Source organism: Tubulanus polymorphus, chromosome 6, assembly GCF_964204645.1.
Source record: "Tubulanus polymorphus chromosome 6, tnTubPoly1.2, whole genome shotgun sequence".
Classification (NCBI taxonomy): domain Eukaryota; kingdom Metazoa; phylum Nemertea; class Palaeonemertea; order Tubulaniformes; family Tubulanidae; genus Tubulanus; species Tubulanus polymorphus.
Window position 1 is genome coordinate 11286401 of NC_134030.1, and position 25365 is coordinate 11311765.

The 25365-nt window shown below is 37.7% G+C and overlaps 1 protein-coding gene across 6 annotated transcripts in view; it reads right to left on the reverse strand.

The window, feature by feature from the left end:
- LOC141907606 (uncharacterized) overlaps positions 1-25078 on the reverse strand; it is an 87615-nt gene extending 62537 nt beyond the window's left edge. For 2 of the 6 annotated variants that reach the window (XM_074797298.1, XM_074797297.1), the window contains exons 1-7: positions 25051-25067; positions 24545-24638; positions 24227-24360; positions 23503-23614; positions 8221-8356; positions 5291-5371; positions 5126-5203 (exon numbers count right to left, since the gene is read on the reverse strand). In XM_074797298.1, coding sequence (XP_074653399.1) covers positions 5126-5203; positions 5291-5371; positions 8221-8356; positions 23503-23514 — 307 coding nt within the window. In that variant the 5' untranslated portion in view covers positions 23515-23614; positions 24227-24360; positions 24545-24638; positions 25051-25067. Of the gene's footprint in view, positions 1-5125; positions 5204-5290; positions 5372-8220; positions 8357-14668; positions 14762-15293; positions 15444-23502; positions 23615-24226; positions 24361-24544; positions 24639-25050 lie in introns of those variants that run through there. The other 4 variants (XM_074797302.1, XM_074797300.1, XM_074797301.1 and 1 more) reach the window with 4 other exon arrangements.
- Positions 25079-25365: the final 287 nt, after the last annotated feature.

Consider the following 25365-nt stretch of genomic DNA (forward strand, 5'->3'; position numbering starts at 1 on the left):
TGCGTGTGCCTGTCCAAGTGTGATAGTTTGGTGAAAGGTTGCTTGCATGTGCGTGTGTGATTTCCATGGGTGTCAGGGCCATGCTTTATGGTTACAAGTTTTTAACTTCTCCTGGTATCCATCGACTTATATAACATTACCCTGTAATTTTCTAATGTAATTTAATTCGTAAATAAAGAATAATAATAATTCTATGTATTGGTATTTCAATTTACTACAATTCCCATCATCCTTGAATGGCTTTGCAGAAAACCCGTCATCGCTGCTTTGATCTACGGAAAATAGCTATATTTTCTTAATGATTTACTCCTGGAATTAAAAGGCGATCCAAACTGTATTAACGTACTGGCCTACCAGATGACCTATGTCTAATTGCAAACTCTGAGGCTGCGCTACAATATCTAATTGACAAAATAAGGTCTTGGTGTGGCAAATGGCTGTTATCCATAAATGTCGATAAAACGCAAATTGTGCACTTTAGAAAAATTAGAAAAGCATGTACGAAATTCCACTTTACATGGCATGATAATGAGATATGTAAAGTAGACTGTTACAAATATCTTGGCGTTTATTTGGACTTTCATCTAAAATGTAACACTCATTTTGAACATTTGTCCACCTCGGCGGTAATTATAGGACGGTCTTCTACTCTCCGGAATGTAGGCTACGAGCCGTTTAAAATTTTATATGAAAGTGGTGTCGATACAATTCTCAGTTACGGTGCAGAGATTTGGAGTGCAAAAAACCCGCATAATATTGAAAAAGTGCAGTACAGAGCTGGCAGATATTTTCTGGGCCTTAACCCTTTGACTCCTTTACCAGCACTTCTTGGTTGGCTCCCATGTAAATTCAAAAGAATCAGAAACCTAGTTCGATTCTGGAATATATTAATTGATATGGATGATAACCGACTAACCAAAAATGTTCGTTGTTCTTATAAGATGTTGCTTAAAATCTAAATAACTGGTCTAGTGATTTTCATAAAATCTGTGTAGCAATGCAAATCGTTGACAAATTTGATAATCGTCAAATTATTGCATTGAATGACGCCGTTCTAAAAGACCTGGCAACACAAGAGTGACACAGGAATGGGGAGACTAAACCTAAATTGAGAACCTACAAAACATGCAAATATAACTTAGAGACTGAAACCTTAAACTTAAACTAAATTGGCCCAAGTCGGATATAGCATAGTATAGTGCCTTGGCGTAGAGTTAATAAGTTGTGCGGTTAACGATCAGCGCATTAACACATTGGCGCATGAATACATTGATAATTGGGTATTAATGCGCAGCAAAGGAACAGTTCATGTACAGGTTGACCGACGACTAGTGACAGTTGACTACTGTTGGTTGTTTGTTGGTTGGCCCATTGAAGAGATGATATAGTGCATATCTCACCCGCTGGTTGACGGTCGACGGATGACACGATGCAATGTTGTCGCCAATTTATGTACAAGGATCGTGGTGACAAAAATGAGAGACGATAGAGTGCATAGACCTATATCATCCGCTGGTTGACGGTCGACGGACGACACGTCGAAATGTCGTCGCCAATGTATGTACAAGCATCGTGGGTTGACTGGTTGACGGGTGACCACAAAACACAAACAAACAAGAGAAGTAAGTCTAAACCGAAACAGTAAACTATAAGCATCAGCTGCGAAAATTTCATTTTTGATTTTGAAAAAAAAGAGCCGGCACGTATCGACGTCGTTCTGTAGCAATGTGAACAATGCAATATTTCACCGTCCCCACGTTTGTTTTTTGGGAGGCGCATCTCACGATGACAGTGGTGAAAGTAAATAATGAATCTCCTGTGAATTTGAATGCTTAACCGTTGAAACTAATATCAGAGAATTGGAATTGACTAATTGTGTTTGGTGTATGAGGTTAATAGATCGTTAATAGTTAATTTGTCGGTTGGTAGATACGTCGACACGTTGACACATGGAATTTTAATGGCTGGCGATGTGAATGTGTCGACATGACAACTTTCTTTGGGATACACATAAACCGAACAACGCAGTAAGCATACGCGAAGGAACTATACTATGCAATACCCTACTTGAGCCACTAAATTTTACTCGGTCTAAGAGGTCGTTAATCGCACAACTAAGGAGTGGAATACTCCCTCTTTCTATTGAAGTTGGCATGTATAGAAATACTCCATTGAAGAACCGAATTTGTCAGCTATGTTACCGAAACCTGGTTGAAAGTGAAATGCACTTGGTAATAATAGAATGTCCATGCTACGACGAATTTCGCTTAGACCTATACTCTCAAATTAGTCATGACAACTTTCGGCAATTCTCAAGTGAGGAGAAATTTACTTAAATCAATACTGAGTATCAAAAACACCTTGGAAACTTCATGATTCGAGCATGGTTTAAGAGAATATATCAGTTTAGAATCACTTATTTGTATCCTATACACTGTTTGTATATATTAATGATCACATTTGTAAGACTTGTTAATTTAAATGTTATGTTAAAGTGACTTGTAAGCCATACATGGCTGGATACGCTGAATCCTCTTACACGTAAATCTATATGTATGTATTATGTCGTACATGTCACTATAATAAAAATAAAAATACAAAAAATACAAATACAATGTGAAAGTTTAAGAGTCTTCACCTTGTATGGGTTTGCTTGATAATGAACTTGGTGACCACCGCGAGTTACACTGCACGTGGAATTCAGAAAGAGTTAACCTCTGAGCCTAGGAAGAATATTGCTTGTCAACACGGAGATCCTGAGGGGCGGGTGCCTCCCGAGTTGACCGAACGTGGGGGCTTTAAACCCTCCGATTGAGGTTTTAACTTGGCTATCCCGTGGAGATCACACTGCCGAGGTGCATGAAACAAACCAAATTCAAAGACCTTCTCGATGATAAAAAAACTACATGGCTCAATTGGGGAATACATACGAACAAGAACGGTATAAACTTTTTGTAGATATGTCACAGGAGGTGCATGACTTCCAAGAACTAACAAAACAACAACAGTTTCACATATTAATGGCTAACTACCAAATAACTCAAGCAACCTTTATTGAACAATGTTGGAGTAAAAGGAGTTCACTTTCAGTGCCACTTGAATATATTTATAAATAAATCTAACTAATGGTGACTTATAAGCCCGTTAAGGGGTTGGGTAGTGTCGAAATGTATATATTATGTGTTGGTAAAGAAGACTTAAACTACATGCCACAATAATAAAATAAATATACATACAATAAATATACATACACATCTCTAGACTCAGGTACGTAGCTATCAAGAAACTGCTGTTGGTCTTCTTATTGTTATACTTTAATGTAAAATATTGTGGTATGCAAATACAATTTTGTAAATATCACTCTGTACATCTCAAGGATGTATTAAGTACGATAAAGAGATTATTAAATTGAATTGAACCCCCAGCGATAGTGTCCGAAAAGGTTACTTAGGCGTGAAGGGCGCTAAAATACGATCCACTGGTCAAATTCCGTGGCTTCATCCACTATTCCAGGCTAAGAAGATCCCATGGGGCAAGGGAAGAAAGCCATGATCCCGGAACTGCCAGAGTGAGACGGCACAGTCAATTTTCCAAAAGCGCTGGATGGCCGAACGGTACAAAATCGAACTTATCTGACCACGGACTTCGAACCAATATCTGACGGAAAGGTGCAAGCTGTTCGGTACCGTCTGGCGGAACTTTTCCACCCTGGGATTGACAGCCGATGTTGTTCCATTTGCTAGGTTGAAAGACATGTCTATTTGAAGTAACTTAGTCGGAGATAACGAAGACTCCTGGTAAACCCACATTCGGTTATGAATCGACTGCTCTCCCGTTTGGAGTTGCCAACGATCAGCCAATCATCTAAATCAGATAATCCAATACTTTCTCCTGTAACTGATTTCCAGACGAACGGACGAAAAGTGAACGCAATAGCCCGCTGGGATTAGTCCCAAGTGGGCTTAAAATCAAGGACTTCCAAGGACATTTTCTGCCAAATGTTCCCATTGACTTTCCCGAACAAAAACTTTCAAGGAATCTACTACAGCTACGAGCCCTCGATGCAAGGTTCCCGTTCACAGTATTCATCCGCATAGCATGGTAAAATGAATTCAATTGAACGAATTATTGATAAAATATTATCCAACATCTTCTACATATTATTGCGATCAACTTTTATCAACAATCAGCCTAATTCAATGTTAATACAAAGATACCGGAACTATTTTTGTAGCGTATTTAACCTCACTCGGCGGATCGTTCGTTAAATCAATGACTGTAAAAACGGTGTGCATTTGTTCGCGGTAAACATACATGACACCACGCCGACATGCTAATAATAGCTTTCTGTTTCATCAAGAGCTAATGTTATGTTGTTGGTTTGGGCTCTCCACTAGTGTTGTGGTTCTCCAACACTGTATCTGTCTTTTAGGCCGGATCTTCAGTCCACGGTCTTGACTTCTACAATCGCCAGTATATAACCCTAACGACTTCTTAGATTATATATTCGTTTATTATCTCTTTGTCTAGATGTATACAATCTCTTCCTGGAGCTCTGTTCTCTCAAAAGCCTCCCTCTATTCTCTCTAGCCTCTCAAAACCTCTAAGCTTTCTTAAACCTTTAATATTATTTTCTCTTTAGTAACGTGTGCAGGCCCTCCTCCACATATGGCTTGGAATTCATGGATTGTGACGTATTCATACGTCACAACATTCCTCCAATCCATGTATGGGTGGTGACGTATCTGCACACGTCACAATTATCTAAAAATACCTTTTTGCACTTATCAGCATATTAGGTTTCCTACGTAGACACATACGTCACTTCCAGACTTGTTTATTTATATTACTTCTATTTATGTTTATGTATGACGTACTTATCCACTATCCACGCAGGTTGTCTGGCAACTGCAACACTGGCCATGAACTCCAGCTTCTGTACATTACTTGTTGGTATAGTTTAACCGCTGATAACTAAAACCTACTAATGTTCCCTGAAAGCTTTTTGATATAATTCATGAAAGCCCAATAATATATTTCCTGAAAGTCTCCATATTAATAAAATGGGAAATTTATGTACATATTAATGAACAAAATATATCTTTAATTGCACGTATATGCCTACCTTCCTTCTCAAGATCTGCCTTGTCACGGTTTTTTATGGCTTCCCGTAGTCTTATGAACACACGTTCAGTTGTGTTAGCTATTTTCAAGATAAAATGCAATTTTCATTGACATTAAGCCGTAGTCAAAATTCTGTAATTGGCATCAAAGCTGGTTATAGCGTTACCTTCAGATTCTTCGTTCTTAAACATTTGTAAGCAATGATTGTAAAAACGGTCCATCAACTTTTCGTCACTTTCCTGCTCGCCTAGAATAAATATGATCAATATACAGCTGCAAAGTAGCCTTTTTATTATTTTCATTATCATTCTTTATTTGCGAATTAAATTACATAAGAAAATTACGGGTGATAATATGGTCCAGTAAGTAAGAAAAGTAAAAAATTTACTTTCCGTGATAACATAACCAGACGAAACTAAATACATCACGATCTGAGATCTGACTGATCAAAAAAAGTATCTCTAATTAACCGTAAATCATGTATTTGTCATAAACTTTGTTTATATATTTCACATATAAACCGCATATGGTGCCATTCATGATGTTATCCCTGACAATCAACACGAGCACTTGCGCGCGTTTTACAACGCGTTTTAGAACTACCACGCGAAAAACTGATGTCACGTTTACGCGTGCATTATGTCTACGTGCATTTGTCGAATTGAACCTATCACTGCTTTAATATGTATCATAATCAGTCATCTGATCCCCATCCCTCTTTTGGCACAAACATTAAAGTCATGTATCGTTAGAAACATTTCTATTTTCCGATGGTGTTTATTTTATTTTTCTCGGCTGCAACAATCGGATACAGTTGCAGTTTGAAAGATAAACGTCACTTTTAGGAAGACGCCTCAAAAAATTGGTAATTTTGTGTTATTGATTGTAACTTTTTCATGTTTTCAGATACAATGTGGAATTTTTCATTGAAGATAGAGTTTTATCTGAAGATTTTGTTGATACAGCATTCGTAAATATATCTTCATAGAAACGCGTGTGGCCACCGGTTGAGTCAAGCGCAAAGCGTGCGCGAGTAGTTGACCGTCGATTTTCTGCATACGCTGGTTAAGCCAATTCCATGGCAATTTTTAAAATTTTAAAAAGAAAGAATTTTCTTTATTTTGGCGCGCCAAAACGAAATTTCAGAGAAAATTGGACGTTTTTTTCGTTTTGGCGTTCTGGCGTTCTGGCGCCCTCGTTTACATACCAGGAATTTTACGCTATGGCCCTTATCAGCAGCCACCATAGTTCATAGTGTTATCGAATCATCCATTGCGCAGTAGGCCTATACAGAATTCATATTTCTCTAAAACTAAACATAGTGCATGAAATTGCGCTCGTTTGTTGCTACTGACTTTAATTCCTGATTTTATAAGTTCATTTTCCCTAATTTGCGGACCTTCTTAAAAAATGTCGCGGCGGAAAATATGCTCACTGTTCGAGGTCCTTTAAGTTCAAGTTCCTTTAGAACCCGGTCAATCGTCCTCGGCCAATCAGATGGCCGTATTCGCCGTTTCTATTTCTGCCAATTAGTAAGAACCCGGTTCTATTTCATGTAGAAATTGATCACGTGACCAGCCGCTTCTCTGGAAACGACCGGAGCGCGTGGGATTCGAGGCCACTGACACCGTAATCAAAGCCTTCGGCTTTACCACCTGAGCCACGAAGGATTGATATTTCATGAGCTATAGTTTTGGTTGGGTATACACCAAATCATTGTGTCTATTATCTGCCACATGAATGTCATTTTATAATGTTCTTAATAAACATGAAACATATATTATTGATTCATTAACTACATTCAAATCTTTTATTGATAACTATCCTGTAGATTAATCAATTTAATCACCTAACCATAACTACATTGAATAACAATGACTAAATTTGATTATTTTTTAATTATTTAATGATAACTATATTTATTCTTATTTTTTCATACTTATGCTAATATTTTTATGATAAGTATAATTGTTCGGTTATTCTATCATGATTATGTTTAGTTTGATCACCTAGTCATAACTATCTTAAAACAATATCAAAATTATAAATATATCAGGGATTAATTCAATCAAGTTTAATCAGCTGCTAATTCTTTCAGTAGGTCTACAGTTGATATTGAATACAGCTTTAAAGAGTACGAAATGGGGATATACATTTCAACTAAATTATTAGGCTATAATAATATGATTTATTTTATGACATTCAAGTTTGATTTCCTAATCAAAACCATATTATGGACTCATTTAATCAATTCTAATCACAGTATCATTTGTCCATAAATCATCATGGAAAATTCTTCGAGCAATGATATTTTTTCAGTAGGCGTTAATCTTAAACTGGGTTAAGTCAAGGTATATTAAATGGGGACTTACATTTCAACGGTAAGGCTGGTGCGATTGGCCGGGTTCTAAGCCGGCTAGAAACCTCGGTCACATTTCTACGCGAACAGAACGCGTCGCGCTAGCGCGCTCGACGGTTCTATTTCCCGTCGAAATGTGACTTCGGTTTCTAACCTACACATGGAGTCCAAATAATAAAGCCATAAGTAGCTGGTGGCCGGTTGGACCGGGGTACCGGTGTACGACACGGATTTTAAAGCTTTGTACCAGCACCGATTTTTGCGGTCGATTTCACGATCAGCGTTTTTAAGCACTCGATTTTCCGATCGATATTTGCGATGGACCCCGCTATCGATTTGGCGATTCGATTTACAAGATGGTGGAGCTTGCTGGTAGTTGATAAAGATACAATCTTTTTTCTCTAACTTGCATGTTATGTCATGTGATGAAACCATCGTCGTGATACAGACAGAACAACTCGCACCCAAATCAGATAGGGCCTACTTGGATGGTTGACTAACTAACTAATGTTGACTAACTTGGATGTTTGACAAAACAATCTTTTGACGTGATTATGTATATTCGATCCTTCGTAATTCGTACTTCGCGTCGGACTAATTTTGTCGGGCCCGGTTAGTTCCATTAGTCATTGTGAAATAATGCAATGTGAAGTGCTTCTGTGAAACGAGCCCTACGAGATAATAAACTACTGGTGGGTACAGTAATCACGGGAGTGCTGTTAAAAATCATATCTTACCTTCGTTAGGTTGCTTCCCACAAAATTTCTGTTTCCAGTAATCCCTTGCTGCTTTCCAGCAGCAGCAACAGCAACAAAACAAACAACTTAGCCAGTAAAAACATATTTCTTTGAATGTTGCCATGGCATTCAATCCCTGAAAATAATTCGTCGATTATTCTATTTCGTCTCAAAAAAGTGGGATCCGGGATATTGCCATACCTACGAAATAAGTATCGTATAGGTTTTTCAAGGAAGTATCTTATAGATGGTTGCCTTAAACCTTTACTGGTTCAATTTTTTGTTTTGAAAACCTTGCGGCGTGAAGTTAACTTTTCGGCTAAAAGGGATCTCACAGTTGCATTGCAACCTGTATTACTCGACCTATTACGCTTCAACCGTGAAACAATTTCTCAACAGAAATTGGATATGTATTACATTCTTATCTAACGGTAGAGATACTATTTTTACTAATGATTTTAATGCCAATCATAACTCCAGGATTATTTGCACTGATTTATCGGATCATTATCCTGTTTTTACTGTGTGCAGTAAGATTTTGAATTGTTCAAATAATAGACAAAATATGAAGCGTTCTTACTCTGCTAAAAATATATCCGAGTATCGTAGACTTCTATTAAGCATTGATTGGAATGATATTTATTCATGCTCAGTAGTTGATCCTACCAAAATTTCTCAAATAAAATTAGTCATGCTTTTAATTAAGCTTTTCCCCTTCTTCCGACCCAAATGCTAAACAATGCCACGAGAAGCCGTGGATTACTCCAGCGATATTAAACTCCATTAAGCACAAAAACCGACTTTATAAAAAATCCATTTGCTCTACATCCGTGGACGTCAAGAACAGTTACAGTTCTTATAAAAACATTCTTACTAAAACTTTAAGAAAAGCTGAATCTGATTATTATGCTAAAACGTTTACCGATATAGGTGCTGATATGAAACTTAAATGGGAACATATTAAGCAGATACTTCGTAAATCATCTTTTCCTATTCCATCTAGTGTTTTTAAACAAATTAACCAGGAATTCAAAGGCGACTATATCGCATAGCGTGTGGGTTTAACGATTTCTTTTCAAAAATAGGCTCAGAAATTTCTGAGAATATACCTGATTTCCCTGGTGTCACAATTACACATATTACCTGAAAGATCGCACTAACGAAAATTTCTTTATGTGTCCTACTAACGCGTGAAATTAAATCTATAGTTAGAAAATTTTATGCGAAAAAAGTGCAGGGTTGGACGGTATTAGTACATCTTTACTTAAAGACACAATCGATCTAAATGCTCCTTTATCGCATATACTTAATTGCAGCTTCTATAATGGTATTGTTCCGTTTGACATGAAACAAGCCAAAGTTTACCCGTTTTTTAAATCAGGAGATTCGGAAAATTTCAATAATTATCGTCCTACCTCTATTCTTCCTGTATTTTCCAAGATTTTAGAAATGCTGGTCTTTAACAGATTATCCTCCTTTCTCAATAAACATAATGTTATTTCTTCAAATCAATTCGGTTTTTGATCGAATCATTCCACAGCACTTGCTCTTGCCAAAGTAACAGACACTCTTACATCATACCTTCATGAATAATATTCAGGCATTTTCTTACACCTTAAGAAAGCATTCGACACAGTTAACCCCATAATTCTGCTCGGTAAATTAGATCACTATGGTATTCGGGGTTTACCTCTCAAATGGTTCGAAAGCTACTTGTCTGATCGTGGTCAAATTGTCTGTTTTAATAGTATTAATTCGTCAAGAAAGTGGTATAACTATCGGAGTTCCCCACGGTTCTATTCTCGGTCCTCTTGTATATTTATTATACATGAATGTCTGTGTCAATGCTTCAAAAATTCTTGACTTCACTCTTTTTGCAGATGACACAACATGCTATGCTTATTCAAAAGATCATAAGAAGATATCCCAACTGGTAAACAATGAACTCATCAAACTTCGCATATGGTTTCAAGTTGTGAACAAATTGTCTCTACACCTTAAAAATGTCATTTTATGATTTTCGGAAATTTCAAGGGTACCCCTTGTGCTATAAAAATTGGAAACGTCCCGATAAAGCAAGTTCATAGCACAAAATTTCTTGGTTTTAATATTGATAGTAAACTGACGTGGTGTGACCACATATCATTCGTCTGTAAAAAGATCTCCCGTAGTATTGGTGTTTTAAATAGAGTTAAAAGAAGATTGCCAGTTTCAGTGATGAAAACGTTATACTATAGTTTTGTTTACCCGTATCTCCAATACTGCAATTTTATCTGAGGCAATAACTACGAATCGAGAATCAGGCCGATAATTCTACTTCAAAAGCGTGGGATCAGGGTAATATCAAAGGCTGCCTTCTTAGATCACACAACCCCAATCATCAAAAACTTAGGTATCCTTACTTTTCGAGCAATGACGAAATTTCAATTGTGTTTTTTCATATTTAAATTTAAGAATTCACTACTGCCTAACTCGTTTTCAGTTTATTTTTCATTAAATTCTGACTTTCACCATCATCAAACTCGAAACCGTCATGCATTCAAAGTAGACCAATTTACAACCAATCGAAAGAAATTTTCAGTAAAAGTATCAGCCCCTTTAACTTGGAATAACTTGCCTTACTCAATGAAGATCATTGGATCAGTACCCCCTCCAATTTCTAAACGTGCTCTCAAACAGTATCTCCTCAATTAATGTTTCGATAATTTTGCCTGCCAGTCTCTGCCATCTAGCACTTAAATATTTTCTGTGTGAATGTGGTGTGAAAGAGAGTGTGATAGGGTGTACGAGGTTGGCATGAAAATCTTATAAACCTATTATAAACTTATTCCTTAAAGAAAGATCGATTTATTTAACAGTGGTGGGATGATACCAAAGATATCCTTAGTAATTATAGACTGAATAAAAAGAATTTTGAGTTTGAAAAATACCTTTATTGAATTACCGCCAAATACCGTTACTATTTGCTACGATACCGTGCCAATAATAAGGATAATAAAGAAGAAAGAAGGAAGACTATGTACAATATGTAATTTAGGCGTTATTGGTGATGAATACGAATGTAGGTAAAAATCCCCCCGGTAAAAATCCCACTCGGTTAAAATCCCCCTGGTAAAATCCCCCGCCCAAGTTCAGTTTTCTATCAAACTTAAGTATAAAACCTAAGTGAAATAGAAAATACTTCGCAATAATATTTAGGGTATACACAGATATTTTACTATTACTTATAAACTAGGTTTCTTCATAGAATTTTCAAAACTAAATATCATTTGTATTCATGTTGCTTGCTAAAAGTCACCATAATACCATTGTTTGATGATCTGTCATTCTCACCCAAGCTGAGAAGAAACACCTAACTAGTTATTATTACGAAAATCCAACCGTGCTTAAATATTACGAGTTACTGAATACGAAGGACCTTAAAATATTATTGAATATATAGATATGTCGAAATGTTCTGTAAATATTTTTTTTTTACATAATTTTAGTGTATTGATATGCATGTTTTCTATATCCTTATACAATTGACATCGTCAGGTTGAATAAAGCTATCTTATCTTATCTTATGACAATCGACAAAAGCAGGTGTGCGTGTTAGTACGTGCAGCCTACGTATCATCGATAAAATAAACATCATTTGTTCAGTGCATTCTACGGAGGAGCAATGCGGCCAACAACATTTTATTTTCAGTTTACTAAGTTGACTTTTCGAGTTAATAAGTCGACTTTTCGAGTTTATAAGCCGACTTTTTGACATTAAAAGGTCGAATTTTCAAGCTAATAAGTCGACTTTCAGACTTTAAAAAGTCGACTTTTCGGACCTTTTTGGACCCCAAATTCCAGGCCTGTGTTTGATGCTAATGGAACATGTCGGAAGCTTATTCAGGACTCGTACAAAACCGTCGCGACCATATTTAGGGAGCGAGGCAGTTGGTCGCTCGTCCGTACGTCCGCCGGCAGTGATAGCTGTTCGACCCAATATATCGAGATAGCTAACCTTATTTCGATAAAGGGGCACATTTCCCAGAGTAAAACAGGGGGGGGGGGTACATGCAGAATTCTCAAGGAGTATACGGCCCCTAAAAGCCCTGTGCTGTGCCAACCATCTGGAAAATTATATTGAATGAAACAATATGCCTGCTAAACAATTACAATATGTTGAAATGGGATGCATGAAATGATAAGGGAACAGCCTCAAGGCCATTAAACCCCCCTGTGACCTGTTATTCGATGAGGTTTCCTCGGTGTTTGAGGCTTACATAAAACTGCCCCCATGTATACAGAGTTTAAGTATTCTACGTACGAATAAGAATTAGGTCAGCGATATCAATATATCGATATGACTAAGTAGACTTTATTAACAATTTCTTGATATTTATGTCGACTTTTTGCGATAATGTCGCAATAAATTGACATACGTATCACGAGATTTTAGGTTAAGTCGTGATGTATGAGTATGTCGATGATACCGTAATTTCGAGAATGTGATGTGTATAGTACGGAAGCGATAAGGGGCCTCGAGATGTCGCGTTCCAAGTCGACAAGTCGTCACATTTATGTCGACATATCGCGATATATCGCATCAAGTCGATATGAATATGTCGACATATCGTGACGTTTTCACGACAAATTTCGCTTTTTTGCCCATTTTCCACGGGACAAGCCGTCATTTGAAGACATGTCTAAATGTAAGATGAGGACACCAGTAATATGACGACTGAGTTTCAAGTCGTCATGAATATGTCGACTTGTCGCGAGGAAAGTGGTCGAGAAATTTGTCGTCAAAACTTGACGATATATCGACATATTCATGTCGACTTGACGCGATATATCGCGATATGTCGACATAAATATGGCGACTTGTCGAGTTTGAACGCGACAACTCGAGGCCCTTTATCGCTTCCGTACTTTATCGCTTCCGTACGTCCATCAAATCCATTCTTGAAGATTAACCATCAATTGCACCTTTGAACATTGTATCACAATGTTATGGGCATCATTGCCATTAATAACAGGGGTGGAATCCTGGAATTTTAGGCCCAAAATGTCCTAGACCTAGTTGAATAGACTAAGTTGAATGATTAATTCGACTTATTAAAGTCGAAAAGTCGACTTTTTAAAGTCAAATGTCGACTTTTAGCTCGAAAAGAAAACTTTTTAAACTGAAAATAAAATTTGTAGGCCGCATTGCTCTTCCGTAGCATTCACAGACCTCCAAATTTAAAATAAAACTAGGGGTCCAGGGACACCATGCCCACTTGGAAAGTGGTTTCAAATGCTCAATCTAACAATTTGCATATTCAACGCCCCCTGGTGACCGTATTGAATAACAAATGACCTTGAAACTCACCAAAATCATAGACCTTGTCATGAGCTACAACTTTGCAATTGATTGTGGTAACAAAATATGCTAAGGTATCAATATAATGTGGAAATACTAAGTTATTCTACTATTCAACGCCCCCTGGTGGCCATATACAAAGCCCAATGACCTTGAAACTCACCACAATCATAGATCATATCATAAGCTACAACTTTGCGATAGATTGTAATAACAAAATATGTTTAGGTATCAATATAATGTGGAAAAAACTTTTTTCCCCTTGGGTGCAAAAAAGGTCACAGGATTTTGAGTCTGATCGACCAAATTTTTGTTTTGCTGATGGGCCCTTGGGGGATACAAATACCTACGAAAGATCAAGATAATTGATCAAAGCGTCTTCAAAATTTCCCTCAAAAACTTGAAATATGTGTAAAAAGTGCTGAATTTGGCGAACAAAAATGGCTGCCAATCGGCCATCTTGAATCTGACAGGGCCAATTTTTGGGCTGAAGGTGTGTCTAGGGTAGATACATGTGTAACCCAAATATGAAGACATTACGTTGAAGCGTCGTCAAAACTTCCCAGAATAACTGGATTCCGTCTACGGACGAACGGACAGACGGACGACGGACGAAAAGTGAACGCAATAGCCCGCTGGGACTTAAGTCCCACGTGGGCTAAAATCATTGATAAACTACCCGATGAAATGTCTAGTGAAATGACTGGAAGCCGTGCGCATTTTTCAGAGATGACGTCAGAAACGCGCCCCTGTGATATTTGGAACATTTGAAATAACCCTTTAAACTATTCTATTTTCAAGGCATTTCCCCTTTTAAAATTCGAATATCATTAAATCTGCTTAGCTCTGTTTCACCAAGAACCTTAGTGTCTGATGTACCACACAATACACGTAGAGCGACGGGATCATTGTGGAGACAGCCACACTACAGGACTGGCTGAAAGCTGTGTGCGTGCTATTTCTTCTTGGCTATACATGATCGGCCTTTTGTTTTTGCTATCCCTCCAGCACAAGTCATAATCTGTTATTCACAATTATTTTACCAGTGCAATGCTTAATGTATTAAGGATGAGAAACAAGGGAAGGGCCTATAAGCAAAACACCTACCGGCGTCCCGTTTTGCTTCGTATTTTCCTAGACCTGCCCCGTTGTGCTGTTTATATGTAGGCCTATTTATCTATCAATAGGCCGAGAGTTTCATACAATCGAGAATCTAAATTTGGGTCAATAACATGCCATTTTGTTGTCTGAACGTTTGTGCTATCGCGTTTTTAGGTCTGCAGTGCAGATACCAAAATAGTCACCGATGTATTGTTGTATACATCTTTCGGTGATGAATTGAAAATGTGATGAATTAAGTTGAAAAAAGACTGTAAATCCTGAAAACCCATGAATTTATCATCATTGCCGCTAGACCTCTATATTTGATCATTTTCGCGCATACGTTATCCATATTCCAACACGTAGAGAACCGCCCTGAACTGGTACAAGAAGGCCTACGTATTGTACCCGATAGTCGCTTTCTCGGTGCAGTCGTGCACTTGTAGGTATACTCCCTATTGTATTTTGGATCCCTGTTGTTTTTTGGATTTTAGTTTCATTTTCGTTGTGTACGCGCGTCCTGCAGTCGTATCGTTAAGTATAAGCATAGCAAATATATTTCAGTTCATCGTTCTTCTCTCATCGTTAAGCTTACAGGAAAAGATCAGTTAAATTCATGCTGTATACGTACACTAAATCTATAGGCTATGTAATACACGTACACGCTGAATAGTTGTTGTTAGATCATTAGGCGCCAGTTTGTTTTAAGACAAATACGATTACCTTAGATTCAGTCCGGTCTCAACGTTACGAGAATACATTTCGCTGTATACATTATACGGGGAAAACCTGTGTCGATCAATAAACGTGTCTACATCGCTGTTGTGGTGTATTGCTTTCACGAGTGTGCTCGCTCATTATGCTGAAAACCAAAATGTAGTCTACTGAGGGCCCCAGCCCGTAGCCAGGATTTATTATATCATAGGGGCGTTCTTAAATCATGAAAAAGGGCATATTTACATGTTAAGCTCCGGAAAGCGAGCACCGTATGGGACGGCCCAGTTCCCAAACCTAGAAAATTTGTACCGTATAAAACTTCCGGCCCAAGATGCATTCTTCTAGCATCTGTGGCCGCGGTTTACAGGTGCATTGCGCCGGGCTACAACCTAGTGGATGCTTCATTAAACGATGGAACTATTGACCCTAGTCTAGAGTTGAACCAAAAAGAAAGGGCTACGTCTATTGGCCTCGTTTCCATCTGTAGAGGATCTGTATTCCATCTGTATTCATTTTCATAAATTCTTCGATTTTACCCGGCCTGATAGAGTGCCGGTGCATGTAGCCCGTACTCACAGCTTTATTTGGCTTGAACGGCGTATGATTTATGCAGGGGGATCGAGGATAAACTGAAATTAATTTTTCTTCTGAGTAAAAAATCGCCGTTACACTCGGTGTACGTACCTTCGTATTATAATTATTAATGAAAAAAAATTGTCATAGTTGTCATCTTTTTGTCCCATAATGGGCTACTGCGATAACTTTTCGTCTGTCGTTCGTCCGTCCGTAGATGGAATCCAGTTATTTCAGGAACTTTTAAAGACGCTTCAATGTACGTGATGTCTTAATATTCAATTTACATTTTTATCTACCCTAGACACATCTTCAGCCAAAAAATGGCCCGGTTAGAATCAAGATGGCCGACGACGCCATTGTTGTTCACCGAAATCAGCTCTTTTCACACATTTTTGAAGTTTTCGAGGGCAATTTTGAAGACGTTTTCATCAATTACCTTGATCTTTCGTATACATTCAAATACACCAAGGGCACATCAGCTTAAAAAATTGGGTCAATCGGACTTAAGATTGCCGTTCTGTGACCTTTTGTGTGCCCAAAAATGTCAATTTTAGCCCGAATTCTGAGTCCTGTAGGTTCCTACTGGTTTGCCATTTTTCATCGAAATTTGAGATGAGTATTGTATGGAAAGGTTTCTTTAATACATGAGGCAGGTACTTTTTGACCAACCAATTATTTTGGTAAGCATATTTTGTTAACACAATCACTTACAAGTTGTAGCTCATGATATGTTCTATGATTGGTGAGTTTTAAGGTCATTGGCTATTCTATATGGTCAGCAGGGGCGTTGAATAGTAGACTAACTTAGTATTTCCCTATTTAGTAGGGCCTAATACTCGGCATGTTTTGTTATCACAATCAATTGCAAAACAGCAGCTACGTAGTGACTTTTTCTATGATCGGGGTGAGTATCAATGTCATTGGTTTCAGCATAACACCATAATAGCGTTGAATATTAAAATTGTTAGATTGTAAAGCATTTCAACCCACAATCCCAAGTCGGTGTGGTGTCCCTGGACCCCTATAGTTTGTTTTCTCACACACGATGTACGCGCATGGCGATACGCTGGATTGTCGTTAACTGACCGTCGCACTCACACGCACAGGCGTGCAAATACTGTACGCTGGAGCTTAGCTTACCTCTAAGATTTATTATTCATTAACTATAATTAAAATGCTGTTTCGGGGTTATGGTTGGTACAACTTGGGTTAAGCGTGGTAGATTGATACATGGAATAGAGTTATTGGCTGGGATGATAATATAAAATTTGGAGCGCATTTGAACTGACTGAGGTTAGGATACCTGCGCTATATTAATGACACTATTGTTATCATTAGTATTACGTATTAGACCTGGATTTTTTTGCTCGAGGGTGGAATGTTGAAATACAAAAGTAATGCGTGGTTGAGCACCGCGTTTTTGAATGACCCCCTTAAAATGAAGTCGAACCAATGATATAAGGATTATTGCATCGTGTACGTTTACTAACAAATTTGAGACATGACAATTATTTCAACTAAGACAGATATCTCCTTATTAAGGTTGTTCGTCCGCTTTACTAACTAAGCTTCTCTGGAACTTGTTCAATGTCATAACCATTTCAACCAATGCACAGGTGAGCTCGACGTCGAATTTTGATATACGTCGTATGTCAAAATTCGATTTAGTGTTTCTCAAAATCTGTTACTTCCTCAACGTTAAAGCCTTCGATTCCTTCTGGCGGTGTTTTGAATACGTATCTTGGCTTTTACAATTCCCGGCCCAAGTCGGATAAAGCACAGTATAGTACCTTGGCGCAGAGTGAATTAGTTGTGCGGTAAATGTATCAGCGCATTAATACATTGGCGCATGAATACATTGAAAATTGAGTATTACTGCGCGGCAAAGGATCAGTTCATGTACATGTTGACCGACGACATGACAGCTGACGGGTAAACTTAGTGTACTGTTTGTTCGTTGGCCCATTGCAGAGATGATAGAGTGTATATCTCATCCGCTGGTTGACGGTCGACGGATGACACGTCGCAATGTTGTCGAGAATGTATGTACAAGGATCGATGGTTGACTGGTTGACGGGTGACCACAAAACACAAACAAACAAGAGAAGGAAATCATCAACGTATTAATGGTTATGGTTTTATTAACGAAATGATCGAACACAATGAAAGTTAGTTAGTTAGTTAGTTATCATCGGTCTCGCTGTTATCAGTTTCCGTTGCCTGAGTATAAAGTATGCCTTTCAGAAGCTCGATGTCCGGATGTTCGGCTATGCACAAGTCCATTAGTTGGTCAGACACCCCAGTAGTATCCCAGAATTTCGCGGTATATGTGTCCAAAAGCCTCTGTATTTTGCCTTCTTCTATCTCTATGATATTTCACTTTTTGCAGAATTTACTCTCGTTGATTTCAACCACACCCATATCAGTGGCATGTTCGAATAATTTCAAGGCGCTTGCACTGATGCCGTAGACATCACGTAAGAATCTGTAATATTGCATCTGTTTTGGCAGTAACCCCTGTGAAGCTGGCTCCCGGTTCCCGGTTCCTTATTCGGCTCCCGATTCAAAAGCATTTTGAATCGGGAGCCGAATAAGGAACCGGGAACCGGGAGCCAGCTTCACAGGGGTTTGGCAGTACCCGATTGCAATTTCATGACTTCAAACTGTTGCGAATTTAAGCCGAAATAGTAAACTATAAGCATCAGCATCGAAAGTTTCATTCTTGATTTTGAAAAAAAAGAGCCGCCACGTATCGACGTCGTACCGTAGCAATGTGGACAATGCCATATTTCACCGTCCCGACGTTGGTTTTTTGGAGGCGCATCTCATGTTGACGCTGAAAATAAGTTTTGAAGGTTAAACCGTGTTGAAACTAATATCAGAGAATTGGAATTGACTAAAGAAAAATAGAAATGCAATTTGTAGTTTAATATATTTACCTGACAATTTTTGGAACTTGCTAAAAGTCAATTTTCCCGCATGTAGGCAATCGTATTTTTCTTCAGTTTCAAGTGATTCTATAGCGAACTGTACAATTCCAGGTGCTTGGTCTCTCGGGGTGGCCATGGCTATGGTATGGTATGAACGATTGGGTGTACTGTATGATTGTCATGGGGTTTATCATGTGTTTGGTCACGTGGTGTATTGGAAATATGGGGTTAATAGATTGTTTATAGTTAATTTGTGGGTGGGAAGACACGTCCACACGTTGACACATGGAATGTTAATGGCTGGCGATGTGAATGTGTCGACATGTCAACTTTCTTTGAGATACACATAAACCGAACAACGTAGTAAGCATACGTGAAGGAACTATACTGTACAATACCCTACTTGAGCACAATCCCCTACAGAAAAATATCACGAGTGAAATCCGGTGATTCTATATAATTTTTTCCATTTTGTCATTTAACAAGAATTAATATACACAATGGAATAATCCGTAATTTCGAGTCGACACCATTTTCATGGCCATTCATAAACACGGTAGTGCTCAGCTATGCATGGCTTTAATAAAATTGCATTTCAACATTTCATCCTCGAGCAAAATCCAAGTCTACCGACCCTACCTGCAAAAATGTATTTCAATTATAGTTAATGAATAATTAATCTCTTTTTCTCTTTTCCTTACGTTTTTATCCTAGTTGGTCAAGAGTCCAAGTTGGCCATGTCCGAGTGAGGCGATGTTTACCGTAAGGGTTTGTGTCTGGTCACCATATCTGTGACGGGTCGGGAATAGTGGTGACTAAATTTGGAATAGTGATTCACGACGAGGTATCAAGTTAGATACAATGTTAATGACTAGTCGTTTTAGTCGATAATTCTTTAATCTTTATTTATCGTGACAATTCCTAAATTCACCAATTTTCACTCTTTTTATGGCAAAATGAATGAATATTAATTCAAAGACTCTGGTATACTTTTTGTTTTCTCAAAATGAGTGGTGATTCCTGATTACCTGGTCAGGATACAATGTTAACGACAATAGTCGTCCATGTGGATTAGTTCGAAATCCCTGATGCCCTTGTAAGTCTAAAATTTCCTCTTTTTATAGGAAATGAATAAGGTCAAATAATCTGCAATAATTTGCAGTCTTGCGGAAATTTGAGTGTACTATTTGCCAAAAAATATCAACAATGATTTTGTATTCTAATAAGAGGCCAGGTTGAGGATGTTTTTTTATTTCGAGAGAAAATGATAATGTTATCATGATACGTATCAATTGGATTAATTCCGAATTGTTTGTATCAAGGATATACCGTAATAACAATGATAATGATAATGCTGATGATGATGACAATGACGTAATGACAAAAAGACAATAATAAAACTTTCTTTTTATATTGCGCAATATCTACGCAATATCTGCACTTTACATAAGATGAGAAAAGTAGATTAATTAAGTAATCAGCGGTGAAATACTCGACAATGAATAACTGCGACGACGACGAAATTATTTTATTATTAAAGCACAAACCTATTCTATTAAATAGTAGCAGCCTTGTTACACCTTTCTACAAATCATCCTTCCATCAACACTTTTCATACGGAGAAGGAAATTTGCCTGATATTCGAAAAGCTGTAAGTCTTCACAGATTCCTCCTTCAGACACATGAAGCTCATGGACATTCATATGTTTCAGGATGGGGGAATATATTAATGGGAGCATCTCGTCTCTGTAGCTATTTCCTGAAAATGGGGCCACCTTTGATAGATCACGTGAGATATATTACATTTTACAAGTATATATGTATGTCTATATAGATTTGGAAACTAGCTGCGATTATAACTGTTTCTTCATTTTTTAGTTGATTTTTTCAAAATATTTGAACGATTGATTGGTGCCGAGTCAATACAGTTTGCCAACGGATGCTGATGATCGTCAAAGGAGAAAACTTTACGATGGCTCGTCAAGGCTCATACAGTAATCGGGAAGTGAGCGCTTTGAACCCGTATTTTAACGAGTTAATTTCTTTTAGACATTTGAATATGAAGATTATGTTATAGCCATATCGAAATATATACGTATATATGCACATGTATAATGTACGTATTATCTAGGTACTTTAGAAACCTCTATCTTCAGAAGAACTGATTAACAAATGGGCCACAGTGACTGATGATCAACATGTTTCTGTCGGAAAATGACATGACAGCACTTGCTTTGAAATCTAATGCTAAGGGAAGTTGACGACGTGCTAGAAGTTTAAATTGCGTTTCATTCTCTCTTAGGCCTGGGCCGAAATGGATCATGCCATTTCTGCACTATCTTTAACTCCCACGAGTACTGACTAGAAACACTACAAATCAGGTGCCTTAATTCAGTCAACATAAATTAGTTCCATAAATTGTTATAAGAAAAATCATTGCGTAAACGAATTATATCTATCGACTATATTTTACTACAGCTCTGAAAGGGTAGAAATCAAAGGTTGCCGAATTAGTAGATACCGCCATAACATCTGTCTGCTTATGGAAGACGCATTGTTCTTGATATTAGGCCAAAAATGATACCTCGTTTCTCATTTCTGGCCGGATGCAAAAATCTTAGGCTTAGAGACCCGGTAAAATAATAACTTGCCAGCCTGGTGGTTGAAAATAAGTTCTTGGTTTACGAGAAATATAATAAAATAAAAACCGACCGGGCGAATGTCAGTATGTCTTCCTGCCGTTCTTTTTTCATTTTATTGGGGTTCGACCTTACCGGTATTAGAGGTCACGAGTTTCGCTACAAAGTTGAAATGTTACCTCACGGTTGGTGAGCAGTGATGAATTGTTTAACCGATAAATTTGTTTAAAAAATTATATCAAATGTCTTGTTGTGTTTGAAATCGGACACAGGCACGCAAGATCTGTCTGCTTTGGTCCTTTGTGTCAATCAGGAAATTTCCCGCATGATTCCGGAGAAGATTCTTCCGGAAGTTACTGACTTTTTTTCTGTGCAATTCCTGGACATGAAGGGCATATTGAAGACTAAAGGACATTTTTGACAATGTTTTCATTCAGTGTGAGTACAATACATGTATGTAGTAATGATTTCTCAGTTCTGGTGTGAATGCCCGTAAACCTCTTTATGACACATTTTACTTGTATAAGCTGGGTATCCTAGCTTTAAAAAAAATGAAAGGTTGCTTGCAAATAATTTTATTATAAATAAGAATGTCGCATGCCTGGTAAATTTTCAAACGTTCATGTTTTTTGCCTGCTTGGTCATTTTCATGGACTTTTAAAATGTGACCCAAGTTATTATTTTTTGGCCTTATTCTAGAATCAGATTATGACGATGAACAGATAATTGCAGATTTTCTGCTGCAGGATATCACACGACTCCACCCAATACAGTTTGAGTGGCACTGATAAAACACTTTTATTTAAATGAAAAAGTGAATAATTTTCATCCAACTTTCTGTATGCCATGTTTCATCGAATTGCGATTGCAACTATAATTTTCTCTTCAGTGCTGATATGGGCATTTCATTTTCTGGCAACGTATTCCGATGTATAAGACAAACTCTTTAAAGAAGTACCAAAAACATTGAACGAAATTGAATGAAGACGTGACACCCAATATGATTACACAATCGAAGTCAGCATACATGTATATAGTTGATGCGTTCCTTCTAATTGTTGTATTTAATTGAAGTCAACAAATTTGCAACAGGTAACTAATGAAACTTTGCGATGTGCTGTTGTAGCCCCTATTGGTGTTTGTGTCAATCCGAATCTCCTAGGGGGATACATATGTTGTTCCACAAGGGGTAAGCGTTTTTTATACGCTGCATGTTTATGATTGGATGGTGAGTGGTTTATTTTGTACATTTTAAAAATACAGACACCAGTAATCCATGCATAAGAGGTTCACTTTCAAGATGAAACGTTTTATTCACAGCCCCACAAGTAAGTATGCGAATAGTAAAAAAAAACATTCTTCAACGCGTCCCTGTAGATTCTAATACTTGATTGGACTAGATCCAGAAATTCTCGAATGAACAAGTTAGAACTCGTCCACCTCACGCCTTTGAACCGTATGGACGCTGGGAAAAGAAATTATCAGACAATTTGAGATAAAGATAGGGGTTCCTGAACAGATTATCTCGCCAGTGTATGGTCTAGTAACACATCCCGACAAAGAGATCGGGATTACTATTTCCGAAAGAATGCAATGAATTTCATTTTTGCTTGAATAAATGTTCGAGTAGATTTAAGCCGAAAGGGATGGGACAAATTGGCTTCCGTGAGATTGGACGCCCAGGCCAGAAACGCTCGTGTGATCGTGACTGTAGTGACAAGAACTCTGCGTAAACTCATTTGAAAACTGAAAAAATTACCAAAGTAGTGGAGTAAGAGGTATTTCATTTTTAGAGGACAGTTTATTTAAGCTCTAAATTAAGATCCACACTTATTCCTTTATTCATTGCTGAAAAAAACCAGAAATTGAAAAAAATCCCTTAACTTAAATCTGAATAAAAGATCATATTTTAATGGGATATATCATATTAATCTGTTCAGTATTCTGCCATTTTGGTGGGTGTTCTTTATCAACTTACCAAAATCCGCATGTTTTTCTACACTTGATACTCATGTAGCCGGCAAAGCCCCTATCTGTACACCACTTCTTCTTCTTCCACTGAGGACATTTCGGCGATTCGTCAAAACACGCTGAAAAAACCGTTATATTAGACACGTATTAGCAGATTTACTGACTTCGTCGTGTCTGAAATGGAGTCTTCGATGGGCCAAGTGGTAGATAAAACTATGCAAGGGTAGGTTATTGAGATTCCGACAGAATCCATACACCTTTCTAATCTTTTACAAGCTGTCAGCCTAAAGAATCCCGACGAATCCTTTCCATTGAACAACTCACAGGCCAATCTCATGTAATCATTTTGCCCAGAAGCCCGGGTAATTTGTAAATCTTTCTAGACATGCCCCTGATTTCCAGTCTTGCAATGAGTAGCGTATAACGTTATATTCTATCAGTATCATGATACACGTTTTATGAGGCGTTGATAACGTGATTATAGCTTGCGTAGGCGGAGCTAAATTGACTGCTCTAAAGCTCAGAAATCCATCAGTGAGCCAAATAGGCCTGAAACCTCACAACTCACTACTTCTATTCGCTATCTCGTAAACACACACAATGCAGTGAAACGCTCGGATACATTTTTGTGTTTCATGTTCCCTAGTTTCCGAGTGTGCGTTGAGCTTAATTAGCCACTATAACCAAACGCATAGCTCTTCTCAATTTTCCTAGCCCTATAGTGTACTCACTCGGCGGTTTAATTCCGCTCCCGGGTGGGCATCCATAAAATTTCTGGACCATTTCCACATCGCGAGTGTGCAGTTTGCGAGCCCCGATGTATGCTGCCGAGTCTTTCGGTTCCATTGTCGGCTCGCCATTAGAGCTTCAAAGTGAAAAGTAGGGAACATAAGACAAAACGAGGTTAACGTCTACACCTAATGAATTAATATCTTTGTCAAGTGCTTTCTAACCATAATATTTAACGTGGATTTTCCTCTCGCAGTGGATAAGTGCTTTTCTCAAAAAGTCTTAAATCGGAAAAATTTGTTTGCAGTTAGAAGGTATACCTGAAGGCGTATCTGCCGTAATGCATTATTGACTCATACTCGTAAGGTAGTCCTTGATTGTTCGTATTTGCTATATCAAAGTTGTGCTCTTTTCCTAAAAAAACGATTACGATAATGTGTATTGAATATCGTGTCGTCATGTGATATGAAAATAAAAAGAATCAGTAACCTAAATTGCATTACATAACATTTTAACAACCTAGAATATATAATGAAGTGATCCTTATATAAATTGCTAAAATTCATGAATGAATATTTGTATTTATATTATGTTTTTCATTTTTTTCGGACAAATACCGCAAGATATCATTTTAAAATAACTGAGGCCACAAATCGTCGATGTGTGATTGTTATTGTCAAGTACAAAAAATAAGGAAATTCTCGAGATCTTATTGTAAGAACGCAAATTCTCTCGATATAAAAAACAAATCTTAACGTGGGAAACAAATATTAAAGTCGAGAAAAGATATTACTATATGTTTCTTCGATATAAACTTTGCTTTTACATTTTCACCCCGAAACCACCACCATGTGTATTACGTGCTATCCGCACCGGGTTGGATATTTCCCCAGTTTATTGTCAGGTATTTGTCTCGATCTGAACGACTTTGTTCGTGTTTGAATCCCAAAGCGTGTAGAAATTCGTGCTGTATCGATGTCGAACAGCGGGACTCCTGTAGCGACATGTATTGCGTACCACCTTGCATACCGACAGATGACCGACACCTGCAATATGTAGAATACACACTAGTTTTAGTAAAATGGTGTACAGGTAAATCACTAGATAGCGTGAAAAGGCCAAAAAATTTCGGTAAAATTAT